At 44.9% G+C, this 26,579-nt stretch overlaps 1 protein-coding gene across 3 annotated transcripts in view; it reads right to left on the bottom strand.

Moving 5' to 3' along the window:
* Nucleotides 1-8,354: 8,354 nt before the first annotated feature.
* The window catches only part of KRCC1 (lysine rich coiled-coil 1), a 29,166-nt gene continuing 10,941 nt past the window's right edge, over nucleotides 8,355-26,579 (bottom strand). Inside the window, exons 2-8 of one of the 3 annotated variants that reach the window (XR_008577109.1) lie at nucleotides 23,715-23,821; nucleotides 22,002-22,109; nucleotides 21,738-21,912; nucleotides 20,738-20,986; nucleotides 19,146-19,245; nucleotides 15,539-17,674; nucleotides 8,355-9,315 (exon numbers count right to left, since the gene is read on the bottom strand). Coding sequence is in view for 1 of the 3 variants with exons in the window: in XM_054825471.1 (XP_054681446.1) it covers nucleotides 16,870-17,674; nucleotides 19,146-19,245; nucleotides 20,738-20,986; nucleotides 21,738-21,912; nucleotides 22,002-22,109; nucleotides 23,715-23,821 (1,544 nt within the window). In the remaining 2 variants the exon portion in view is untranslated. Of the gene's footprint in view, nucleotides 9,316-14,476; nucleotides 17,675-19,145; nucleotides 19,246-20,737; nucleotides 20,987-21,737; nucleotides 21,913-22,001; nucleotides 22,121-23,714; nucleotides 23,822-26,579 lie in introns of those variants that run through there. The other 2 variants (XR_008577110.1, XM_054825471.1) reach the window with 2 other exon arrangements.

Here is a 26,579-nt window from a genome sequence, read left to right as displayed (position 1 = left end):
GGTTGAGCTAATACAGAAGGTGTCGGCGCCGGCCGATGCCACCACGCTGAGGTCCTTCCTGGCTCTCCTGCGGTTCTCACGGGAGTTCGTTGAGGGCTATGCAGAGAAAGCTGCTCCTCTCTGCCACCTCCTCAAGAAGGACACCCCCTGGGAATGGGGACCGGAGCAGGACGAGGCAGTGAAGACCTTAAAGGAGAGCGTGGCACAAGCCCCTGTGCTGGCATGTCCCCAGGGGGACAGACCCTACGTCCTGCAGCTGGCCAGCACGGGGAGGGGGCTGCAGGCCACCCTGAGCCAGCAGCACAGTGCCCACCTCCTCCCCGTTGCCCATGCCTCGCGCCTCCTGACACTGGCCGAGCAGCAGTTCACTGACTATGAGAGGGAGGTTTTAGCCTTGACCTGGGCACTGCAGCACTGGGAATACCTGGTGGGGTCAGCCCCAGTGCTGCTGAGGATCTCTCGCACCCCGGTGAGGTACCTCTTGTCGGGGAAGGGAGACACAGGTCCCCTGCGCTGCCCCAGGATGGCCAACTGGGTGTTGGCGTTGACCAACAAGGAGGTCCCCGGGGAGGCGGAGGTGCCCTCTCCTGGCACTTACGGGGTGGTAATCAGTGCAGAGAGGGATGGGCAGGAGCCGGGGGGTCCCCCAGACGAGCCCAAGCTCAGGCGGGCGCCCCTGTTTGAGAGCAGCCTCAGCCTGGCAGAGGCCAAGGAGAAGGGTTATGCTGTGTGGTTCGTAGATGGGTCCAACTACCACGAGGAAGGGGTGCTCTACACAGGCTACGCCGCCATCAACCATGACACCGGGGAGGTGGTGAAGGGGAAGTGCCTGCCGCACTCCATCCAGGCTGCCGAGCTGGTGGCCGTGACAGCCGCCCTGGAAAACACACCGGCAGACCAGCCACTGGCCATATTTTCGGACTCAGGTTGGGTGGTGCGAGCCGTGCTGGAGTGGCTGCCCCTCTGGAGGGAGAGGGACATGCAGTCTGCTGACGGCAAGCCTGTCACCTACGCCAAAAAGCTGCTGTACCTCACGAGGCTGGCGGAGCAGAGGCTACAACCAGCCCAGATCATTAAGGTCAAGGCCCACAAGAAGGGAACGGAGGAAGCGAAGTGGAACAGGGAGGCAGATGCCAAAGCCAAGCAAGGTGCAAAGGAAGGGCTGATGTGGAAGGCCAACAAGCCCTTGAAGAATGGCCCTGTGTTGGTGGCTCCCAGCAGACACTGGGAGAGCGTGGACCTGCTGGGCCTGCAGGCGCAAGACCCCAGCATCTGGGAGTTAGTGCAGAGCAGGGAGTATAAAGGGTGCAAGGTGTGGAAGGATGTCTCGGGGCTGGTCCTGGCACGAAGGGAGGGGGCAGACTTCCCGGTCTGGGTGGTGCCTGAACTTGTGCGGACCGAGCTGGTGGCCCTGGCTCATGAGCAGGGGCATTTGGGGACAGACAAGACGATGGTGAGGCTGCAGGGTGCTGGGTGGTGGCCCGAAATGAGAGAGGATGTGGAGAGGTACGTCAGCAACTGCCTGATGTGCGCGGCCAACAATCCTGACGCCAAAACGTCCAAAGCCCTCCTGGGCCACCAGAGGATTTCTGGGCCGTGGAGCAAGTTGCAGATGGAGTTTATCGGCCCTTTACCCCAAACAGCCCAAGGCAACAGGTATTGCTTGGTGATCAGCGATAATTTCACCAAGTGGGTGGAAGCATTTCCGGCTCGAAACAACACAGCCAGTGCAACCGCAAAGATCCTGGTAGAGCACATCTTCTCACGGTGGGGCATCCCAAAGGAGATCGACTCAGATCACGGCCAACGCTTCATTGGAGAAGTCACGAAAGGGGTGTGCCAGGCCCTCGGCATCAAGCAAAAGCTTCACATCACGGGGCATTTCCAGAAACCCGGCTCAGCAGAGGGGCCCAACCAACCACTGAAGATGGCGCTGAGGAAGCTTGTGAACCAGCAAAGGAAAGACTGGGATCAGAAGCTCCCACTGGTCCTGCTGGCGTTACGGGGGGCTGTGGCATCTCAAGCACCTTCTCCCCAAAAACTGCCTCCTGCAAGAGACCTGAAGCTGCTGGGACACTGGTGGCAAAGAGGGGAGCCGCCAGACGAACTGCAGCCCCGCGTGCTGACGGACAGGTGGGTCCAGGATGTGCTGAGGACGGTGTCGGCTACGTACCACCAGCTCGCTTCGGTGCAGGACACCAACATCCCTAAGATGGATAAGCAGCTGGGAGTGCTGCTGCACCCCGTGGAGTGGAACATGGGAGACCTGGTAATGTATCGGGGGGTTAGAGAGAAGAACGAGGTGCTGGGACCCCAATGGATGGGGCCTGTTAGGGTTGTGAACAAGGCCAGCCCCTCCATGTACCAGGTAGAAATCAGAAAGGGGGCGAAAAGGCAGGAAAAATGGTTCCATTCTTCACAATTAAAAGCATGGAAGGGAAATTAATGGGGCTGGAGAGCCCGTCTTGCTTATGTTTTGCAGATAAAGGAAAATGGAAGGCGATTGCGACCGGCGGGAAGGGCGAACTTCGTGGCATCACCAGCCCTGTTTGTGCTGCGGGGAAAATGCTTTCAAATTTGTGGTTGCAGGATTTGCTTTGCTTTCTGGTATGTGCATAGCGCTGAGCACCCAACATGCCCAACCAACCCATCAGCATCTCAGACAAAAAGCCAGTCGTTCCCACTTAGAAAAGCACCCTGAAACATGGGCTACAGCCCAGCACAGGGTTAGGAGGTACACAAAAATTGGGACTGATTGGCCCTGGTCTCAAGCTCACATAAAATATACGGGAAGCATGGGTTTAAATTCTAACAAAGGCTTAAATTTGTCAACGGTGGTTATGCACGGGACAGAGGTGTACTTGGAAAATGAGTGGGGCTGGGATAGCACAAACAGACTTCCACAGCTGCTGGGGAAGGTGGGGCAAGAAATAAAGGTAGGGTGCAGGGTAATTAATGGATCCACTCACCAGCGGGTAACTCAAATCTCTGTAACGGAAGTGAAAACGAAGAAGAATCAGAAAAAAACCTGTGCCGTAGAAAAATTGGACTGCTGGTACAATTTTACTTTGGTCCAGCCAGTGTTTGTGGTCTGCCTCTGGGCCCACAACAACGTGGGGCTGTCCTTTAAATTCCAGATTAGCACCACGATGCACTCCTTTGCTGCCGTTAAGATCTCGAAGTGCCATTTTTTGGCCTGGCATGCAGCCCAATATGCTGAAGTTGGCAACCAAGTAAAATTGGAAATTAAATACTCCCAGGAAAGTATAACTGACCCGATGCAAATCGATGGCACCACTGTGACTATCGCTGCCCCTAACGGCCGCAGGTGGGTTGTGCCAGTAAACTGCCTCCGTGAGAGCAAATCGCTTAATAGATCTGAATTAGGCACGGATGCTTCATGGTATAATCAGGATTATGGACGCTGCCCATATCTGGTCGTAAATCTCCAGGTGTGGTGTCGAGGAAATCTGAGTGTAGAAATGTCCCCCGAGCTTGGAGGAACATGGTGGATAGGAGGCCCTGAAGGATTTAAAAAAGAGTTTACCATCATTGCTGTCTTGCGCCCTTTTATTTCCAAAATAGGCCCTTATGTAGTCAAGCAAAATAACATCCAAGAGCTGCTGACTGGACCTGTCAGGTCACTGAAGAAGGTGGTGTTGTCCCTGTCCACCGTTAACATTTCCTCCGTCAGACCGCACTGTACCCCCTTCCTATCCACCCTGCACGCCGGCTGGCTGGCGTGGCTCCACAGCCGCTCCATCCAGGGGACCCGGGCCAGAAGAGACCTGCTGGCCACGGCTCTGGGAGGAGGAGGCACCGGGCTGGGAGTCCTCAACAGCATGAACGCTGAGGTCTTAGCCAACAAGTTGGAGGCTGTCACCTCAGGTGTGCAGGGCCTCCTCAGCCCCCTGAATTCATCCCTGGCCAGCCTGGGGATGGGGCAGTGGCTCGTGTCAGAGGTGTTGCCCACTTGGGAACAAATAAGTGAGAAAGACCACCAGGTGCTGTTGCAAGTGCTGGGCATCGAGCAAAATAACGTCTCTCTTGCTCTTAGTTGCATCCAGGCCCAGATGTGGGTGCAGAGTGTCATTGCAGGTATCCTGAGAGACGGCGACAACGGCGTCCTCCCCACCGAGATCCGAAAGATTGTGTGGGATGCAGCCACGGAGAAGGAGCGGCAGCTCCAAGCTTGGTGGAGGCTCGTCAACTTCACCCATGACCAGGTCCTCAACGCAGTCATCGCTCACGTTCTGACTGTGGCGGAGGCTCACATCGAAAAGGTCTATCCCATCGTGGCCCTGGGGGTTAACACAAACGGGTCTGTGGTCTACCCCCTAGAGCACCGCATGTGGGCGAGGGTATCTCGTGGGAAATGGCAATCGGTAGATTTGGAAGCCTGCATTTTGGAAAGGGGGCTGGGATTCATATGCGAAGATGATGCCCTTAAGGCGAGCGATGTTTGCTTTGACACCAAAGAAGGGGTGTGTCATTTTGAGATCAATCCCCAGAGCAGTAATAAAACCGTCTTAGCGTACGTAGGGAAAGGGTGCGTGTGTTTTAGAACAATGTGTAAATACGTGCAGATTAATGAAGTTTATAATCAGACCGTGTTTAATGACTCGAATATGTGTGCTTGCAATGTAGCTATTATTAGAGGCTGTGATTTTGTGTATAAACCGCCCATATTTACTAGCCAGTTGCTAATTAGAAACTATACCTTGTATCGTAGTATAACCCCGACCCCCATCGGTATGGATTTGTCACTTGTAAAGGAAATGTTAGAGCATGCAACTTTACAGCAGCTGTTAGAAAATGCTAAGGCAGAAGCTAAAAAGATCCTAATAACTGTACATCATGATGGCAATGTTATAAAACAAGTAATGGAACGAATTAAGAGGGTGGGAGAACACCACTGGTGGGAAATTTTCTTCGGCTGGTCCCCCACAGCCACGGGCATCTTCAACGCGCTGCTGCACCCCGTTGTAGTTATACTGCTAATGCAAATCTGCGTGTGTTTTGCCATGGTAGTGACTTGTTACTGGATGAGGCAGGTGAAGCTCTGCATTGACAAACAGGTGAAAAGACTGGGGCTGGCCAAGCGCCTCCTACCATAGTCAAGGGCAAGACTGGGTTGGCCTCTGTGTTTGCCACCAAGAAGAACTTTTAGCTCCGCTGTTGGCTGCAACCCAGTAGGCGTTGAGCGGTGGGGACACACGCCATACCAGACCTTGATGTGAGGGATGGCCTCCTCTGTTATAAGAGAGCCATCCAGGAGGGGAGGGCAGGCCAAGCAGCCTGTGGTTGGCATGAATCACGGAATGGTTGAGGTTGGAGGAATCTCTTGAGATGATCTTGTCCAACCCCCCCTGCTCAAGCAGGGTCACCTAGAGCAGATTGCCCAGGACTGCGTCCAGTTGGGTTTTGATTATCTCCACAGATGGAGACTCCACAGCCTCTCTGGGCAAACCTGTTACAGTGTCTGATCACCCTCACAGTAAAAAAGCAAGAGTTAGCATAGGTAATTTGTCTTTGAACCTCCCATCCTCAAATGCTATGTGAAGAAGCTGCTCTTGTGCGATTTAAGACTCCTTAAGCAGAAGAAAGGGAACAAGAAAAGCCAAAGACAGTGTCTTTGGAAGAAAAGAGAAGGGAACATAATACCTGAGTGTGCAAAAGCACCCGCTGAAGATGGCAGAGATGTGACCAGCCTCAAAGACTTGGAAGGAAAATAAAAGATGAGCAGAATGAAGGACCCTGTAATCACCTTGGACTTAAAGGAGCTGAATCCACATGGACCTTTGCAGCAACTATCTCCGGGTTCTTGAGATTCCCAGGACGTCTGGCCAACGGATTGGTGAGATCTTGTTTTCTGAGCCTGGACATCACCGCTTTGTTTTGCATAGTTGTGCATGTACCCAATAAAATCTGTCTGTTAGAGGATGGACCGTCTATTCAATTGCTGCCCGTTCAGCTGCTCACTACCCACGCTTTTAACTTTGGCTACACTGGTAAAGAGAAATTCTGGTAACAAGAAAAGATGTGGTTTCCCCCCCCCTTTTATAGGCCCAAAAGCCCTCACTTGCTTTTTGTCTGCAGAATATTCCCTGAAACACAAAGATTTCTGCCTCGGGCTGTAGAGTGGGGCTCTGAGCTGGGGCACAAACCCGCTCCTCTGTTTCATGCTGCCTCTCCCATCCTGCATCACCCCCCTGCCTCTGAACCCAGAAGGAGCCTTCAAATATACACAGGGGGTCTCAGACGATTTTAAAACATTGGCAATTTCAACAAACAAATCAACCACCTCATTTCCAGCCCATGTGTCTGATCTCATCTCAGAGGCGCTGCTCTCTCTGAGAATGGGGGGGTTTACGCAGACAAAAAGCCCTTTGCAATCCAGGCTGAAATGAAAAGATTAAAGAACTGGCCTTTAACCCAGCAGGCAACTGCTGAGCTAGCTCGAGAAATGAGTTAAAAACCCCACTTTTCACAGACACCAGGCTGGGAAGTGCAAAGAAACGACACATTGCCGTAGCATACTTTTTTTAAAGAAAAGCAAAACTTCAATGTATGAGTTTGATGAAGACACTTCTCCTTAAGAAGCACACATCAGAACTGAGCTCATGAAAATGTGAATAAATAAATCATTGTCTAAAAACCACAGAAATCCTTTTTCCCCCTCCAAGCACTGTGAAAACACCCCCTTCGCCCTTGGGACGGGAGACTGAACCCCCCCCCCCGCCCTCCCACCTCCCTGGTGTCTGGTCCCCTCTGCTGCTCCCTGCGTTTTGCCCATAACAAAGCCTCACAGAAAACACCCAGTTATTTTAGTTAAAGCACCCTTCTATACTTGCTAACGCCTTACATGTTTCATGAAAATTAATTTCCCTGTGTATAATTACCCTTTTATACAAAGCCTTTATCCCTCTAACCTGTTTTGAGAGCCTGTAGGGGAAAAAGGAACCACAGAAAATGCGCACTATCCACTCTTCAGCCCCAAACTCGCACCGGGACAGTGTGGCACAGCAGGGGTTATCCCCAGGATGATGGTATGTCCGTAGGGAAAGGATTTTCTACGCCTACGTGCAGGTTTTAGCTGAATGCAGAGACTGCACGGCTGCTGGATGCGGCAGCAGCATCCTCTGCAGCTGCAACGAGCTGCTGCCCTCTGCAGAGCCGGCACACGCGTGCACGTGGGTTGGGAAAGTATGCAAAACTATGAAGTTCCCCCCCTTTTTAATGTCGTTTGTTTATCACCACAAGGATAGGCTGGTTTCATGGTCGTAGCAGTGTAGACTTTGGGTGCAGCCTGGGGGCAGGACCTTGAGCCAGAGTTTTTGTCTGCTTTTCCAGTGGTGTCAGTAGATCCCATAAAAGATTTTTTTTTCCCAAACTTGCCTGATTTTCCAAGCCAAATGAGGGACACAATTGTATTCATTCCCTGGTGGTTTTGTCCCTGTCCTCCGCACTCCGGAGCAGAGGGGAGTCCGTGGAACCCCCCAGCCCATCTGCAGCACACCAGCTTTCCTCGGTTCTAACCAGATCAATCGAAGAGGCAGTTTTCAGACCTAGCCCAGCCTCTGCCTTAGGCTGTGAAGATCAGTGCAGGAAGGTCACTGGCCCCACTGGTCTAGTCCTGGTGGTAGGAATTCAGATTAACTTTTGAAAAACTAGGGGCTAAGATGTGGAATTTTGACCCAAGTGGCACATGTGATGTAAAAATAAGCCTTGGTGGTGACAGCTTTTTTGCTTCTTCGGCATGACTGTCACGCAAGATCTTCCTTCAGGACTCCCTGCTTTGAGCAGGACCTTGCAAAGCTCTCTTCCTTCACCCAGCATCTACAAGATGCCTGCTCGTTCACAGAGAGGGGATTCATCTGCCTTAGATCCTCTCGGTGCTGATGTCCCTCAAACCTCATGCATTTTGTAAGCCACTGCGCATCAAAGGAATCCTATAAAAGCAAAAGCAGTAGCGGGTGGATTGATATCCTGGCGGGTTCAATCTCGATGCAGCACTGGACTGTCTGCTGGAGTGCTCCAGTTCTGGCCTCTCCATAAGATACCTTTACGGTTGAGAACAAACGTTTTACTCTGATCAGCCCTGCTCAGTGTTTAGGCAAGCTGTCCCCCCCGTTCCCAAGCGTTCTACTCCACCCCAGAGCACACCGGTGATTCCCAGAGAAGCTGGATACTAGCCCCAACCATTTACAATCTGCAAATTTACTGTAGGCACGACCCAGTGTAGCAGAGCCGTTAAGAAGGGAAGAGCGAGAAAGCCCCAGGGACAAAGTGATACAATCAGACAGCAATGTACCGCACCATGCTGTATCCTGGCTGAGCACCATTTATTATGTATGGGCAGGATGGAAGAAATGAGTTCTAAGTGGTGGAATAGAGAAGAGCATCGGGGCTCAGAAGCGCAATGAGGAGAGCCAGTAGGAGAGCTGAAGAGCTGGGTAGCTCATCTGGGACAGATTCTGGCTTGCGTTGATTTTTTTTCTGTATTGTACAGTCCCAGAGAAATTCTGTGATGTGCCAGCACTCAGCGTGAAGGGAGATGCTTGATTTATTCCTCACAGCAGCCTCGGGAAGCGATCAGATATACATCAGCCTGGCTGAGAAGGGGTCATGAATAACTCAGTGGGGAGTTAGTTTACTCTTAGGAGTGGAGAAATGACTGAAGTTATATCCCACAGAGGGGAAATGCTGGGAATTCTTATGGGGTCACTCATTTTCTTGAAAAATAAACCACAATAGAAACAATTTCCAATTTTAGAGAGATCTATCATTAGCACGACTGTTGAGTTTGGCAAAGCTAACACAAGACAGTGTAATTAAGAATTAGGCCTTCTACAGCACGGGGCAATCAAAATGCCCTTGCTCCTCCAGCTGCTCTCAGCAGTTTCACCAGCGGACGAGAGCCACAGGTACCTGGAGCAGTAAAATCATAACAAAAGATGACGTAGCTATGAGATGAGCTTTACAGAGCGGGTAAGGCCACACAGTGGAGGTCAAGAAGGACACCAGCTTGCGCGTGTTGCCTCAACCTTCTTGTTTTTCCTTTGTTTTTTCACAAACTGGTGGTTCTTGCTGTTTCGAGCGCGGAGCGGAAAGATGAAAGGCAAGCTGTGCACCATCGTACGTACCCCGCGCCCGGCGAGCCCCCGGTTGCAGCTGCGTGGCAGGCAGCGTGCAGGCTCTGCTCAGGCTGGGCGACACAACACCTTCACCGCAGGTGCAGCGCCGGGGTCGGCACACCAGCGCTCCCGAACGAGGGCGGCTGGTGCGTGCGGTCTGATTTCTTCATTTGCCGAGCTAGAAAAAAAGAAGAAGAAAAAGAGATGTAAACAAACTAGAAGGCAGGTGGGGAAGCAGCTGGCATCTTCTTCTCCCTCAGGTTCGAGAGGGGTTTTTTTTTCTTAAAACAAAGCCCCTTCCATACAACCCTCTCATTTTGAGGGTAATTCTAAGGAAATGAGTACATAGCACCTCCTTGCTTTAGGCTGTGACAGCAGATACCCTCACACAGTGAGGTGAAACAACTTGGCAGGGAAGAGACACTCATTCTGAGAGTTCTCAAAAAATATCACAGGTCTGTAAGCGCCTAAACAGACACAATTGCCAGGAACGCTAACTGCTGACCGCTGCCAGAGGGTCCCAAACCCCAGACTTTATGTTTGTCATGGTTTAACCCGGCAGCTAAAACAACCACGCGGCCGTTCGTCCACCCCCCTGCTGCAGTGGGAAGAGAATCGAAAAGGAAAGAAGAAGATAAAACTCATGGGTTGAGATAAAGACAGTTTAATAGGACAGAAAAGGATGATGATGATGATGATATAACATAGAAAACAAGTGAGGCACAGCACAAGATCTCACCACCCAAAGCCGATGCTCAGCTAGCTCCTGAGCCATGCTGCCTCCTGGCCCTCCCCCAGTTATATACAGAGCATGACATCATATGGTATGCAATATCCCTGTGGTAGTTTGGGTCAGCTGGGCTGGCCGTGTCCCCTCCCAGCTCCTTGTGCACCCCCGGCCTACTCACTGGCAAACCAGTATGAGAAGCTGAAAAGTCCTTGACTGCTTGGCAACAACTAAAATATCAGTGTGTCATCAACATTTTTCTCGTCCTAAACCCAAAGCACAGCGCTATATCAGCTGCTAGGAAGAAAATTAACTCTATCCCTGCCAAAACCAGGACAACGTCTGATGTTGCTTTGTAGGATGCAACTCCACTGTCATAGTCTTGATTTCACATTGGCTTCCCAGGCATCCTCCTCCACCCTCAGCACGACAGCATGGAGCTGGGAAGGAATTTCTGATGTCCGTTGACTGCTACATGCAATACAGGGGCAAAAAATGCCTCCCCAAGGGGCCCTGATGCCTCTACATCATGGGCACCACTGAGAGGAGCTATCTGGCCCAGGAACCTCAGTGCATGCACAGGTGGTGCTGCTGAAGGCGGGTCTAGCTGCTGAGAGAAACCCACCTGAGCTGAGGGCATCTTGCATGGTCCCTTGATCTGGATTTGCATGGAGCTACAGCACCAAAACATCTACCAACCTCTGAGAAGTGAGCAAAAGAGCCAAATCTTGCAAGCTGCTGAGATGCCTCACGTTGCAGTGGTCACACATTACCTCACCCGGGACAGCGACGCAACTGGTCGCCTGGTGTTGCAGCAACAAGGGGAGTGCAAAGCAAGAGCGGGAGCGTTACTGGGGTGAAGCTAAGCAAGGCAGACTGATTTTTATTTTTTTTTTAGCACAAGAGGTGGATTTGAGAAAGGCTGAGGGTATGGTAGGAAAGAACTGAGCTGATGCAGAAAGTTCTCACAGCTTCTACCATCGCGCTCTTGAGGCACGGACTCCATTTGCACGTGAAGTCGAATGTAAGGATGCAGACTTCAGAGTTTTGATTAACACTCCGAGAACCTGTATATACACCACGGTACTTCAATGTGTTATTTACCATTGGCATATCCCTGACAGGGAGGAGTGAAGAGAAATAGAAATCATAATTTCTGCTGACTCCAAAAGGGAAGGTTTTGCCACTGTGGCTCAGAAATCGCATCAATAGAGACTGATATAACGCAGTTCCAAATGAAACATTTTGAGGGAAAAAGCTTAGCTGTCAGCAAGAGGTAGCATAGTCAATACATTCCTCACACAGCATGATATTATCAATAACTGTGGTTCAGCCTGCGGAGCCTGAATTTATAACGCAGATGGTTTGGAAACATCTAGTGCTTAGCTTTGGGTTAAACAACTTTATTTCAACTGTTTGTTAGGTTAGTGCTCAGGACATGACGGTGAAGTTTCACTGTTCGTTCTAAGAAATCCTACTTCATGTTAAAGGTTTCCTTTAAATCTCCCCCCTCCCCCCCCTGCACAGAGATTTTCAGTTTTACCCACAGCTCTGGGAGAAAAAAAAAAAAAAAAAATTACAGTGTACCACTTCTTTCACATTCCCCAGAGATTCTGGTTTTATTTCAAATTTTCATGTCTCAAGTAGAGAAACAGCAAGGACCCAAGTCTGTCAATGCAAGAAGAAAAGGTCTGTGACCTGAGGGTCTGAGTTTTTGGCTGGTGGTGTTGAGTAGGAATCCTACAACGAAGCCCATCGGTGAGAGAAGCGGTACTCAGCACATCGGGCAAGGCAGGCTCCTGCAGGTGGTCAAGACTTATGGAAACGTCAGTCACTTGTGGAAATTAAGATTTATGCCTGCACCCAGCCTTCCACCCTGGAGCAGGAGCGAGTGCCAGCGCACACCTAGGAGCAAAGCTGGGCAGGCAGTTTGCTGGAGATCACGGAAATCGAAACAGAATTTTCTTAAAGTTCAATAGGAATCAATGCCTAAAGCTTTGCTCTGCCAGAAATAACTGGCTGAAATGGCATTGCATTGCCTTCACCTGCAAATCGAGCTCTCTGAAATAAAGGACAGTAGCTTATTTGGAGATGAGGAACACTGTTGCTCTTTTTCCCAAAGCTTTCCCACAGAAAGATTTATGGCACTGTACTTATTTATAGTCTCCTATTTATTCATTTTTTGTGACCCACTTTTGTGATACCTGCATTCATCACCAGTTGAGGGTATAGTCAAGAACTGCTACGGCTGGTCGGGGTTAAAAAGAGACTGTGCCTAGCTGCTCACCACCTCACTCCAAAAATATAAGGAGGACAGGAAACTGCTACAGCTGGAAAGACACCAGCAGGGCTGTAGCCTCCACCCTCAGGTCATTTCCACCAGTGGATATGAAGAAGAACCAGCAGCTGTAACATGGTAAGGTTAAAAAAGCTGCAGCTGGAAAAGCTCGTCTGGCACCACGTTCCTGGCAAGTTGTAAATCACAGGAGAAGCTTGTGGAAAGGCGGGAAAGAGGATCCAAATCTGCCAGTCCTCACCGTGGTACTTTCATCTTGGTGTTCTGGCTGATAAATACAGCCATTAAGCACACTGTCAGCTTCCGTGTTGTTGGATGGCAGCGCTGGCCAAGAGCTCTATGCTGAAAAAATCCCACCTTAATTAAACTGTAATATTCCTCTAACTAGCTCAAACAACATTTTTACACTGTGGTCTGATTCCACAGATACATGGTAAATTTGAGATGCAGCTCAAGGCACTGCGTTCAGGTGATTTACATTGATGTCAGTTGAATGCCTCTCAATCTTTACAGAAATACGCTTGGACAAGTTTAGCAGGTTCGGTATGAGGAGGATAAGTCTCACAGGCCAACGGTAGGGTTAACTTGCCAGGTGTTAGCGTTCCCAGTGTGCCTCACTGAAACCACAGCCCGGGTTCAGGGCACGCAAGGCGACTTCAGCGGTTCTCCCTTTTATCGCAAGATTTCAAAATGAGAACCTTCCACCGAGAAAACAACTTCTTGCTCACTTCAAGGGACGCAGAAAGAGATGTCCTCTTTCAGTTGTGGCCATTTTCAGACAGACCTCGCATTAGGATCTCACCACAAATTTTTCACATACTGCAGGCAGTCATGAAAACACCAGTATGAAAAAAAATCATGAAAAGGAGCACAAACTATAAAAAAGTGACAATATTTTGCAGAACGGCAGAGTCATGCCACTCTTCATAGGACACCAAATGTGACAGTTGCTTTCAGAGGTGAGCATCAAGGCTCTATTACATGTTCATTGAACAAGCAACTCCAATGCTTTCAGGTATTTCTTGGTATTCCTGCTCCAGCAGAAGGGTGGCCTTGCCTCCCTCTAATGTCAGCTGCCCTCTCAGGGGTTAAGCTAATCTGTTTGCCTGTGAAGGAGAACAGTGGGTGCAGGGACACAGGGATGGCCCAAGGATGGTAACCTTCAGGAGAAAGGAGAGGAAACTGGCAGCAGCAGTCTGCTTCAGGGGCCTATCACAGGTAGGATAAATCTGCCAGAGTCCCCTTCTGCACCATGTGTTGATAAAAAAAAGAGGCCTTGGAAGAATTAAGTATTTGATCCAGGTGACCTGGTGAACCAGACAGAGCCAAAATTGAAATGCAGGAGTCTTCACTTAAAGCCCAGTTTTAAACTCCGGCAGTTTTAACCTTGGTTTTGTACTAAGCTGCAGGTACAGTTTTAACTTGCCTTTTTGATACACAGCAGTTCTTTCACAAAGCCAAGCAGCACACAGGTCTACTGGAAGAGGAGACAAGTCCAATTTAGTGCTGTTGGCCTTCACAGAGCAACCCTCGTGCCTGCATAAACCACCACTGACTCCAAGGCAGATCTGCAAGTCCTTCTGCTCAGATGTGACAGAAAAATCTGTGACTTGTTTCTCAAATCAGAACCGTAATGCTTTGGTAGTTTTAATGGGAGGAACAGATGAGCAGAATTAGCTTTCATCACAGGCTGTATGGATTTCTTTGCTACTAAGAAGTGAAAGAAGACATATTTACAGTAAAGGGTAAATAAAGTCATCAATCTCTGTGCCTAGTATTTTAAAATGTCTAGCACGTAGCTAACGATTGGCACAAATGTGAAAGGCTAGGAACGAGGCAATCAGGAAACACATGAACAATAATCATTATTTATGACGTTAGAAAATTGGATATCACTTATCTAAATTAGAGCTGTAAGTCATTTCTGCTAGATGAGTATCTGCCATGTCTCATTCGCAGCATTTACATTGTAGATTAATCATTGTTTAATTAAAATCTGGCAAGAACACATCTTTTGGGATCTTATCTTTCATGTTTGATACCAAGAAACTTTGTTTAGAGCTATTCCACATAGTTTGTGCAACCACTTTCCAGTGGGTGGGCGAGGAGGGTACAGAGTTTAAGTACAGATTTGGGAATGATCACTGAAAAAACCAAAAATATCTCCTTGTTCTGCCAACCCATGCTTTTACCATATTTTCAGAGCTGTTAATCTCCTTCTCCTGATTTCCAAGAGTGGAACTCTTATTTCAAAAGCAAGTAAATTGGCACTCATTTCCCTTCAATTAGTCTGCTCCTTGTGTACAGAGTATTACATCATGGCCTTTCCATCTGCTGGAGGTCTAATTTTTTTTTAGGCTGACTTCCTAAGGAAAGGAAGCGTACGTGACCATATGGAGCAAGGGTTCCCTACTAGTAATTGTGAAGACACTGGCCATATTTGTACAGTCCTATTTGTCAGTGTGGCAGAAATATCAAAGAGTTCTTACAAGGCCTAGTTTGCTAAACTAGGTGTCCCGAGAGAAAAGAAAGTCATTATTTGTCTTACACGGGAGACAAGCTGCAGTGTTGCCCATGTTACTCTCACAGCAAAGAGTATATATAGGAGAGAGCACTTAAAAACCTCCCCAGTCACACTGTGGGACAACACAAGCAGCCTGCAGTTGGCAGTTTACAACAGCTCATAACTGTCGTCAACAGTATAGCGTAAGTTACGATCCAATCCGCTCTCTTCCCAAGTAAATAATGAGAAAAGCAGTTATTAATGTGTGACTTGAGACTCCAGACGAGCAGGGGCTAAGGAAACCAGGGGAAGAGTCCTTGGAAAGACACAGAAAAGCACATAACTCCTGAGCGAGGAAGAAGAGCCACTGAGAAAAGCAAAGGCATTGTCAGCCTCAAACAAAGACCAGGAAAGATAAGGAAAGGGGACCAGAACAAGGACCCTGTGTACACTTTGAACTTAAAACTGTCCCCGTGGACCTCCATGTTCAGGTTCCTGAGACTCCTGACCCATGAACTGTTACTGGCACCTACATGCCCCTGGTCAACTTTGTTTAGCTGTACATGTATCTAGTTTAGCTTGTCTGACAGAGGATGGACTAAGTTACTTGACAGCTCAGATGCTGACTACTCAGATTTGTAACTTTATCAGCAGCAGGAAAAGTCTAAATCCAAGATTGCAATCAACCACAAAACACAAATCCTTAAAAACATAAAGCAGACTACATTATCTTCAGAGCTTTTCAACCTACTTCTTACACCCGCAGAACAAAAACTAAACCAAATCAGACAGGATTCAAGATTGAGAGACCTGGTCTCTACTCCATCCCACACCACAACAATCCACAACAGAAAGTTTCAGTTGGGCAGATTTACCAAAAGCAGCAGCTTAGCACAGGTGCCTCTACAAACAGCCTCACCCAGTGGAAAGCGCACTCTAAGCGGTGCGACTCAACAGCATGATGGCTTTCAGATCCCACATCAAGGCTCAGAGAAAGTTTTCTTGCAACCTAAAGGCAATAAAAGAGATACTAAATGTTGTCTTATGACTTTGCTTTTAAATGATTGCTTTTTAGAGCTTAACTGTATGTACTCAATCCAGCAGTTTCCAGTAAGACATCACACAGACTTCAAATCCTTTACAGAACCCCAGCTCTGCACAGTGCAGGCAGGCATTGCAATTCCTCCCTTCCTCCTGGGCAGCCTGCCTGCTCCACACCCTGTAGAGATTGATGCGTTTCCAGTGTCTGTGGCTCACTGAAGGTCATCCGAGAGTCCTGGGAGCAACACAAAAAGCTTGAACCCCATCATCTAAGTTTCTCAATTAATTGTCATATGTAGGACATCAGTGCTCATGCCACAATAACATAAATCCATACCATGAATGAAGGTTCGGTGACATGACATTTAAAATGGAAATACAAAGCTGTTGCTGAATTTTCAGGGTATTGCTTGGATCACAAATCTAGCTTCATTTTAATGTTCCTTCTGTACATTACTTTGAGTGAATGAAGTAGAACGTAGCCTCACGTTAGCAATTAATTTTGCATATTGCACCTTTTCTGTGTTTCCTAAATTAAATTAAAATAAAAATCAGGATTACAATGAGAAAAATTACTAGACAATGTATATCTGACAACCAGTTGCGTGTTTAATAGACTCATTTTCCACTCAGAACTGGGTGACAAAAAAACCCCAAACAACAAAACAAAACCAAAAAACTCCAATAGCAAATACACATACGATCTGGAATCAAAAGCCTTTCATGTTCTCCTTTTAAATCTGTCAGAGAAATGGTTACAGACATGGCCCAAAACACTGTAGTGCCCTTAATTACCTTACAAGTTTATGTACTTTCCTAGAAAGATAACAGAAACCTCAATAGTAGGCACCACTAATATCAGAAAGAAGTTACACATTTTGGTGAAATTCCAACAGCACTCTATAAGCTACTGACCCTTATTTGCAGTATATTCCAGAAGAGATTACAGACTTTCAAACTCACATCACTGCAATGGCTGCTGTATGTGTAAGATGACTAAAAATTAATGTCTACTTACTGCCCCAAAATTTCAGAAGACAGGCTTTTTCTCACTTCCAGACTGTAACAAAAACTTTGCTTAAAAAGAAAAAAAAGGACTATAGTACAAAATAGTTAAGTGAGTCTACAAACAGAATCAGTCACTTAAAGCTAAGCAAACCCTTTATCAATATCCCAAGACAGATTCATCCCAAAGTAGCTCCTCTTCTCTTTTGCTATCTGTCTGTGGCTTCTTTTTACCCTTTTTGTTCTTTTTGTTCTCTCTCTCTGTGGGGTTTTCTTTAAGTCTTTTGTCTTTACAAGGTCTTGACTTCTTCTCATTTACCAAGTCTGTCTCAAATTTAATTCTCTTTTGCTTCTCATTTTCTTTTCTGAAATCTGCACCTTCACTACTTTTCTTTCTTTTCTGCTTTGTGGCTTCTTTCTTATACTTCAGCTCTTCACTGATGTATTTTTCCACCTCACAATGTTTTATCTGAAATTTCTGTTCTCTTCTGTAGGAGCTGGTGGAAGTTTCAGCAAGCATAGGTTTATAGTAGTCTTTAGATTCTGCAACCAATAGGCTGAAGCTCTTATCTCCTATGGTGGCCACCTCAGATGCTTGCTGCTCTTGCTCTTCTTTACAGTATCCCCTGTTATAGCAACAATTAGGTGTCTTTTCTAGTGCATGCTCACAAGCTGATGGCCAGCTTGGCCATTTGTTTTCCCCAGTATTTGTAGGTGACTGGGTTTCTGAGAAAACGCTGGAATGCTGGGTTTGTTCACACTTAAAGTTTGAAGATATAACCTCACCAAGGTCACTTCCTCCTTCAATGTTTTTATCTTGAAACCCTTCCTCTTCTGCTTTTCCTAAATACCTTCCTGGCTCTAGACCTCTAGCTTTCTGAACTTTCATGTAATCCGTTAATTCATCTTGAAAGGAGTCATATGTTTTCTTTGATTTCTTCATGAGATCGACAAGCGCTGTTTCTCTGCATAAATTGGATAGAAAGTCTTAGTTATTAATACTGACCAATTTGCTTAGCATCTGTTGAGTTTAAAAAAAAGTCTTATTTCCAGAGTTAGAAAAAGAACATATTCCAAGTGTGTTGTTCTGTGTAACTACATGGATTCTGTTACACATGATCATATCTGTAAAGCTGAAGTTACAGGAAACAGATTCTACTTTGTGAAAACCAAAAATCCGGAATAACTTCATGAAGACCAAATGGGTTTCTTGCGACCTAGGACGCTGCAAGAATAAGATGCTTTTAAAATGACTGCATACATTTTTAAAACTACTTTTTAAAAAGAAAATTTAAGATTGTCTCTTATTAACTAATTCCAATTAGCTGCAGATAAGTTACTACATTATATACTGACTGTCAAGTCACAAAGTTACTAATTTCTTTATGAGATTCATTCTATTGAACAGTTGCAGTACAGTTATTTCAGGCAAACTGTGTGATTCCACAGCAGAAACAGAACAGAAACAATCAACCTGAGAACTCACAAAAAACCCAAACAAGATAAATGTGCTCCCAAGGCAAAACCACCTATCAGTTTATATTCTACTCTCCCTTTTGTCAGGCTGGAAGATAAATTGGCTAGATGACAAAGATATCCCCTGTGGGAAGGGCAGCTCTGAAGACCCGTCCCCTAAATGTATCTTGTTCTGCTTTAATTCACCAGCTTTACACATTCATTTTGTTAAACTGCAGATAGGCTTGAAGCAGTTCCCTACACTCCTGGTTTGACTCAAACAACATTTAAAATCACATCAGTTCTACATCAGACTCTTGTGGTTATATTATTATTGCGCCTTCATTTAAAATATGTCTTATTAAAATGCCTAACATGTAAGCAATTTTGATATTTAGCCTACTTGCAAAGCAATCTCTAAAAAGTACATCTTAAATCACCACAATATCCATTCTGCAATTAGCACAGATCTCTTCTGGGTAAAAGGGAAAGTACAAGAGCTATCATTTATCCCATAAATGATCTTATGCCAAATCTAAGATGCATTTGATGAATCCTGAAAGCAACACAACTGATGGGGACTGGCATTTTTCAGGATTAAGGTTGTCTTCGCCCCGTCAATAGGAATCTTTAAGTTCAGACCATCTCCTTCTAGACTGAGCACTGAAGGTGCCGTAACTAAATAGGTGCTGCACCTAAATAGGTGCTGCTATCCCCAGATAGCAAAATAAATGGGAAAACTGTACAGGTTTCAAGACCTTTCCTGCAGGTTGTTATTGAAGATGCAACTGTGGGAACTCTTAAGATTGAATTTCATTCAGAAGTATGATGTTTAAATGGAGAGTGCCCCTTAAACCCAGTAAACCAAACCAAAACCCCCACAAACTAGTCAAAGTCACTTAATAGCAGACAACAGGGCTAATGAAAAAGTTTGAAAGTACAAACTACAAAAGAATAGTAACAAAAGACTTATTGACTTACTTAATCCGGTGCTTATTTCCCTGCATATGGGACTGGTACGTTTCTATAGATGTAAGTGTGACATTACATACGTGGCACATGTAATAACCAACCCCAACAGCTGAAAAGAAGGAACTTGTAGGTTAGAAATATTGCAAATGAAAGGCAAAACTCAAAGCATATCATGATCCCATCCCATGCAAGAGTCCTAACATAATGTTCTGATAAACAGTGTTTATAGACAGATGTAACGTCTCTGCTGCAATTTTACACTAGAATAGTATTTATGAAGGGAGCTGGTGAGGTGTAACCATGGTTTAAACATTAATGAAGAGTATTCATGATGACTGAAGTGATCCAAGATAAATCCAGTAAACTGTTGTCAGGTGCTGATGAGAATGAACTGTACTGAAAAACTAAATACTATTGTAAATACCTGACCCAAAGCAGGCACCAATAGATACCAATCCAGTCAGTCCAGATTTAATTAAAATAAGATCACTTTATATATATATATATATAAAAAATATATATACAAGGTAAGATCAGATATATATATAAGATATATATATATAAAAGGTAAGATCAGATGAGAAAAAAACTTGTGTTTTCTAGATTGTCATTTTCTCCTCTCCTACAAGCTGTGCCATCCATAGACCTAAGTGTTCTGAAACCAGCGAGTAATCAAACCCAAGAGCTTCATCCATTAGCAGAATGCAGCATTAATTGCAATGGGCTAATGCTTCGCATCAAAATGTATTATTTTGTTTAAATTGTAGCATGACTTAATAAGAGCTGTTTTATGCTAACAGTGGCTTTTGACTATCAGGTAGAATTTTGAATTCCTTACTAAAGAAAGGATTGACAGTTCTATTGCATAGGACCAGAGGACGCCACCTCAAAATTAATGGAAGTTGCACAGCAACAGGGCCTTGGCTTTGGACAAAGGAGGCTAGAGAACAATGATTGTTTAGGAAACAAATTTCCTTATGTGGGAAAATTGAAATAATTATGACAACCATTTTCATGAATAAAAGATTAAGGGAAGACATAACACCAGTTTTCGATTATTTAAAGAATGTGACAAAAAGGAAACAAATAATTCAATTCTTGTGTCTACTGCTTGTTGTACACACAGTGACGAAATATACTGTGGTCAGAGAGAGATGAGTTCAATGTCAGTAGAAGGTTTTAATATCAAAAAGGTAAAGATCAAGAAGTCCTGGGACATGTTCCTCATGGAGTTTGTAGCACAGGTGTTTTTTAAGAACAAGGTGAATGAACATCTTAAGAATGACACAGATACAACTGATCCTGGCCTTGTACTTAGGGGACTGGGATATTTTCTATGATCCTTTGAATTTGACTGCAGAACTTGGTGAGGACTGGATTTGGGTCTCCAGGGCAATAAGAAATATGTTTCAACTTACAGCTGTCAGAGACAGAACTTTAGCAGTTCACAGACCAAACAGAAAGGAAAAAATGCACTTGTTCAGTAACACAGGAGAAGACTATCATTCCCCTGCATGCATCAGAGCAGTTCCCTGAACAAATCAGAACTGAGCACTCAAGCTACACTCAGAGATTACAACACTCACTCATGTTTTTCTTACCATTTGTGCCGGATTCTGCAGGCACAGCTTTGTCTCCTAGTTCCTCCAATATCTTTTTCCGTGCTTCATTTCTTCTGTGTTTCTTACCAACATAATGCTGCTGGGCCACAAGTGGATTATTGAAGGGAGCACAGCAGAGCTTACAGTACTTGTCTGGATCATTTAACTTCAGTCTTATGTTGGAGGATGATGAAGCCTCTTCAGCTTTTGAAGGCAGCAAGGGATTTTCAGCCAATGGCTTCTGTAAAGCTGGAGACACGGAAGTAGAGGATAAATCTGCTGACAGCACAGCAAAGGAAAGGCTAAAACAATTCCATGGAACAGAACAGGTGACCACAGAACTACAGAGCCAGAAAGGAGAACAGTCTGCTGGGTGCTGAACTACTTGCAAGAGATTATAAAATATCTTAGTCCTTGCAAGGATATGAAAGCACAGACTGCTAAGGAACACAACCCTGGAATATACAGAAACTCCACCATTAGATACCTAAAATTCAACTGTGTTTGATGGCTGGTCACTCTAAGGTCCTTGCACAGTCCAAGAAGTGACATGGACCCTACAGAGGGTGATTCAGAGCACATACGCAGTGCTCCATCTCTAAATACAGTTCAGCAACTTGTACAGGCCTAACACTAGTTAAATGTTGCTCGTGGACTAATTGTTTTTTAATTTGTTATCGTATTAATTTACCAGAGAAACATCTTCCTGGGACTGCAGTGAATTCTCAGAACAATAATAAACACCTTTCATTAATAAAAAATATTTGCCTTTAGTTTCAGTCAATGAAAGATAGGGAATTTGAAAGCAAGGTTCCATGACTTCAGAGTTGCACAGGGTGGTATCTTTGTTTATTCACTTAAGGAGTCACCACAAGACAGCTCCACAATTTCAGCAGAATAGAAAGGCAGAGAGACATGGCAAGTGTAGGAAGATACTTCTCTAGATTTGTTTCAGAGAGTGACAGTAAAACACAGGCAAAGCAAACTATTTGATTCCTACCAGAAACAGGCTGCATGCTCCGTGCTGGCATGTGGGCTTGGTCTCCTGATAATTGCTTCAGCTTTTTAGCGTGGATCTTTCCCAAGTAGTGAGACAAAGCAACAACTGGGGAAGTAAAAAACATGTTGCAGAGATTGCAATATTTGTTTTTGTCCACTACTCCACTCCCATCCATCTGAAATCAGACAAGGGCAGGCTCAGTTCCAAGCATTGACTGAAGTACACAAGGAAACATTTTATTTAGCAATGAAGAGGAATAGTCACCTGAAAATTGATACAGTTAGTTTTCTTCTGTTTGCCATGCTCCTGTCTCTCATCTTTCTCACCATGCGTTTGGATGTAAACACGAACTTTCTGAGCATGTTTTTTGCCCTGGGAAGAGACTAGAATTATTCCTATTTCAGTAACAAGGATCCAAGCAGTGGTATGGGACTTCATTCATCAAAAACTGAACACTTGCCAATTTGTATTTACATAAAGCAGAGCCACAAGCGGACAAACACCAGCTCATGGAACAACACTGTGCTTCATCAATAACATAGTACTTAGCGTTACTCATAACATTTTGTCTCAGGCTACCCTCGGAGTCATCTCTCAACTCTTTGGGAAATCAAAAATCCTGACATTTTCCCTAATAAACAGGGACACTAAAATAGGTGAGGAAAGGAATGCAGCCATGCCACAGACCAAGTCTGCTGTGCTCCTTTACCACTAAGCCAGGGCTGTCTCGTGTTGCGGCAGCAAGACTGAACTTACCTTCCTAAATAAAAATCTAGTCTTCCCATACAGTGAGTGGAGAGAAACAAGTTTCCCTGGAAGTTAAAGTACATTCCAGCTTGGAGTCAGTCTATGGAGATTTCTGCACCTTTCTACTGAGGATACAATAGTCCAGGTAACTAAAAGTGGCTGTTAACATATACTTCCCTCAGATGCAATTATTTTTTAATACTTAGATGTTCTCTCAACCCATAACCTTCAAACTCTTGCATTTGTAACACGCTTACCTACATGCCACCCTATCCAGTGGTAACCTATAAAGCAAAAGTAGTAACTTGCCTTTTCTGATCTGATGCTTTTCAGATGTCTTTTAAGGATTCTGAGGAGCAGTGCAGGATATTATAACAATATTATCAAAGAGAAAGGGGTCCTATCATACTTGGCTAGATAATACAACTGAGAAAAAAAGAGTCAGTTATTTGCAACAATTTGACTTGTAATGGTGAAGTTGGGTAACTTTACAATTGCATCTATTATCCTCAGCTGGATTTGGATCCAAGAAACAGAACATCACACTGATGGTCTGAACTCTATGAAGTTCCTACAGCGCAACTGCTGCTTAAGTTAAATCAAAGTAAGTAAATAAAACACCTTGCAAGACCTGAGTCTTAATAATGTGAATAACAAGAAAGACTTCTGACAGCAAATGATATTTTAAACTTTGACTTTTTCAAGAAGAAAGAAAAAGACGGAAACACTTGTGCCTGCAAACTTGCACACCCTCAAGATCAAGTTTCAAAATAAAGCATGCTTTCCCATGTCTACAGCAATACCCCACAGCACACAGTTGTTCCAAGAAATGCCTTCAGCTGATTCACACAACCTGCCTCGAGCAGGCACCGGTGCACGGAGCAACACGTGTGTATCGCTGGGTGAAGCGTCAGAAGGCACGACATCAACCCTCTATAGCTAGCACTACCCTGTGCCATATGTATGTTCTGGCTCACGTGGTGCAGATCTGCTTCAATCCCATGTACAGCATGGCCTGAATCTGCTCAGTTCCTTCTAAAATCCCTTCACTATGACTGAACTCACAACTTTCACAACATTCAAGTCTGGTTAATGTCTAAGCCTAGCATAAGCCTTGAGAAACACACTATAAAAATCTTTTATAACACTAGGTAGAAACTAAAAAAAAAAAAAAACAAAACAAAACAAAGCCACAGTGCTTGCTAGGAGAAATTTTCCTTTCCAGCCTACCTTATAGTGTGACGTCCTTTGAGACTCAAACTGCAGCACTGCCCCACAAACCTTACAGAAAGTGTCAGTGAAAAGGTCTTTTCTTGTTGCCTCATCTAAAATGTCCTCTAAATGGAAAGAGCAAAAGACAAAAATCAGTCAGTAGTTAGGACAAGATATATTTGCATGTCTTTGTTTACACGAAACATCAACCACTTGAATATTCACATGCAGCACAGGAGGAAGGAACTCATGTTCACCCGCTGAATCACACCGTGCCTCACTGTGGCTTCAAAGCGATGCTGTAAAGCCACCAAAACCTTCCTACTTACAAGTATTGCTGGCATGGACTTATAAAGTATTACTATAAGAGTACCTGGACTTTAAAAACAGAGACTCTGGGTTTTCAGTCGACTTCAAATAAGCCACACTGTCAGAAATACTTGACTAACAGCCTAAAAAGAAGGATTTTTACTGGACTAGACCAGAGTTAGTTAAATATGGGAATACTCCTTAAAGAAGAGATTTAAAGAAAGTCTGGGAGTAGCTCAGTACATGAGAAAGGCCAGGAGGTCTCGGATGCTTAGGAAGGTTGTACCTGTTCCCCTCTAACAATTTAACTGATTTAGTTATACGGGGAAAAACTGCTCCAGTGGCTTGTTCTGATTTTCTTTGCCCTTTTCCCAGTTAACTCATGGCCTGTATACACTTTAATTCATATTAAAAATGGCCCAGATTCGAACCTATTCCTGAATAATTCTATGTGCAGCCACATTCGATCTGGGGGGACATACTCTAACAAGCACTTAAAAGTAGTACCAACATCGCGTCAATTAAGATAATTAAACACAACCTTCACAAGAGCATAGCTGTGCCAGCAAAACCCTCACAAATACAAAGCTACATCACCATCCCCATTCTTTCTCCTCTTAATACACTTTCATTAGGGCAATCAGTTCAACTTATATTGTGGGAAACACTTCTCTAGCACAGGCTATGCTTTCAGGGAGCAAGTTTACCCACGCTGCTATATCACCAAAACTTTTTCTGTGCTGACAAACTCTAAGACTACCTGTTTCTTTTTCATCCCCAGTGGGTCACGCTAGTTCCAATTGAGCTAGAATTTAACTTTTTGGAATGCCTTGTTCTTAAAAATAAGCCAGAGTTAAACAAGTTTAAAGCAAAAATAAAGGAACCACATAACTAGACAGTTCAACTAAACCATGCCCTTCAAATGAAGCTGAGGTTAAAGGGAAAATATTGGGGAAAGTATTGTGATGTCTTAACTGAGCTTAAACTCTTTAAGTGTAACCAACGGTCCATCCTCGAAACCACATGCGGAGCAGCTGGCTTTCCATGCTCTGCACGCAGCCTGGTGAGATTGTGGGCAAGGAAAGCATCGCTCCCTGTGGTCTCAAGCTCGGTGCACAAGAGCATCTAGAAACCCATAAAGGCAGTTATCTGCTACCATTACTTCTACAGATTGCTCTTTTGACCCCTTGCCAAAGCAAAGTCCAAGGGAACATGAAAAAATGGAATGAAATACTGTGTATTGTGTCCTGTAACTCTAAATAATGATGCTAAGCTGTGGGATGATCAGTTCACAAATGATTAATAACTAGACTCCACCCTGCGTTTGCCCTGGATAACACGGCTGCCATCTTTGCACAAGTAAAAAGCCGCTTAAAAGCCAGAGCATGAATTTCAGTACAAGCCATATGACATATACTTTAACTGAGCCAGTATCACCTCAGGAATGTGGTTCCAGTGGAAGCCAGAAACAAGGAATGCCAAACTGCTTTGACAAGCCAACATTAACACATGCAACCAGCTGAAAAAAAAAAAAAAAAAAAAAAAAAATCTATCAGCAGCTCTATGGGCCCTGACAAAACCTGAGGAATAGCAGATGCAGAGATTGTTCTCTGACTGCATGCATGGCAAACCCCACTTCGCTTTCCCAAAGCAGCACTCCTGAACTGTTTAATGTGCAGATCTAAATACAGCTGGCTCTGATGTGGCTTTTGGCTGAGATTGCAACAACTGGGTGTCAAAATGTCAGCCACTGTCTGGCATGGCTTACCATCAGTCCCCAATATAAGAATACATTTTCTAATAAAAACTTCATTTTCATGAGGTACAATGGCCAGATAACTAGTCCTTTAGAGCTTTTTTTTTTCATCCAGAAATGTTCAATATTCCACAGTTATTGATTCATGTAGCTTAGCCCCTTCAAGCAGAGGAGTGAAAAATGGACATAATAACTGGAGTTGATCCACACAAGAAAATTAAATGACTTAGTTCTGAGCATTAAGATGAAAGCCCATCTTGCACCCAAAATGCATGAATTGCCAATGTTTGTCGCAGAAAAAGCCACTTCGAGAGGAAAATTACACCAGTTTGGCTCAAGTGTACTGAACTGTAAGAACAGCTACCTAGAGAAAGATAAATGGAACAATATTCTCTATTAAAAAAAACCAACAAAAGGCAGATTGCAATGCAACTAGGCACAAGTCTATGAAATGCTACTATCATGGGCAGTATTCACCCTGTTTCAATTTGAATAACTTCTCACTGGAAAACATAACTTTGTTTCAAAGACAGACTTCTTTATATTAGTCAACAACAGTATTCTATGTGTATTTTCCTTTGACTTAGCAGTGAACTGCACAGCCTTCTTGGCAGACAAAAAACAAGTGCATGCTACAAAAAACCCTATAAAGACATTATAACATGAAAAATTAAAAACATTATAATGTGAAATTAAAAATGGGGTTTTGTTCACCTTTTTCTTGGCTGATCACTGCAATGAAAAGACTGGATTATAGGGAGCAGAAGTCTGGTTGTCCAAGTAACTTCTATTATGCCTCTCGGAGCCGTCCTGAACCC

This window comes from Grus americana, chromosome 4 (assembly GCF_028858705.1).
Source record: "Grus americana isolate bGruAme1 chromosome 4, bGruAme1.mat, whole genome shotgun sequence".
NCBI classification, from domain to species: Eukaryota; Metazoa; Chordata; class Aves; order Gruiformes; family Gruidae; genus Grus; species Grus americana.
This window is presented reverse-complemented; position numbering and strand designations above follow the sequence as displayed.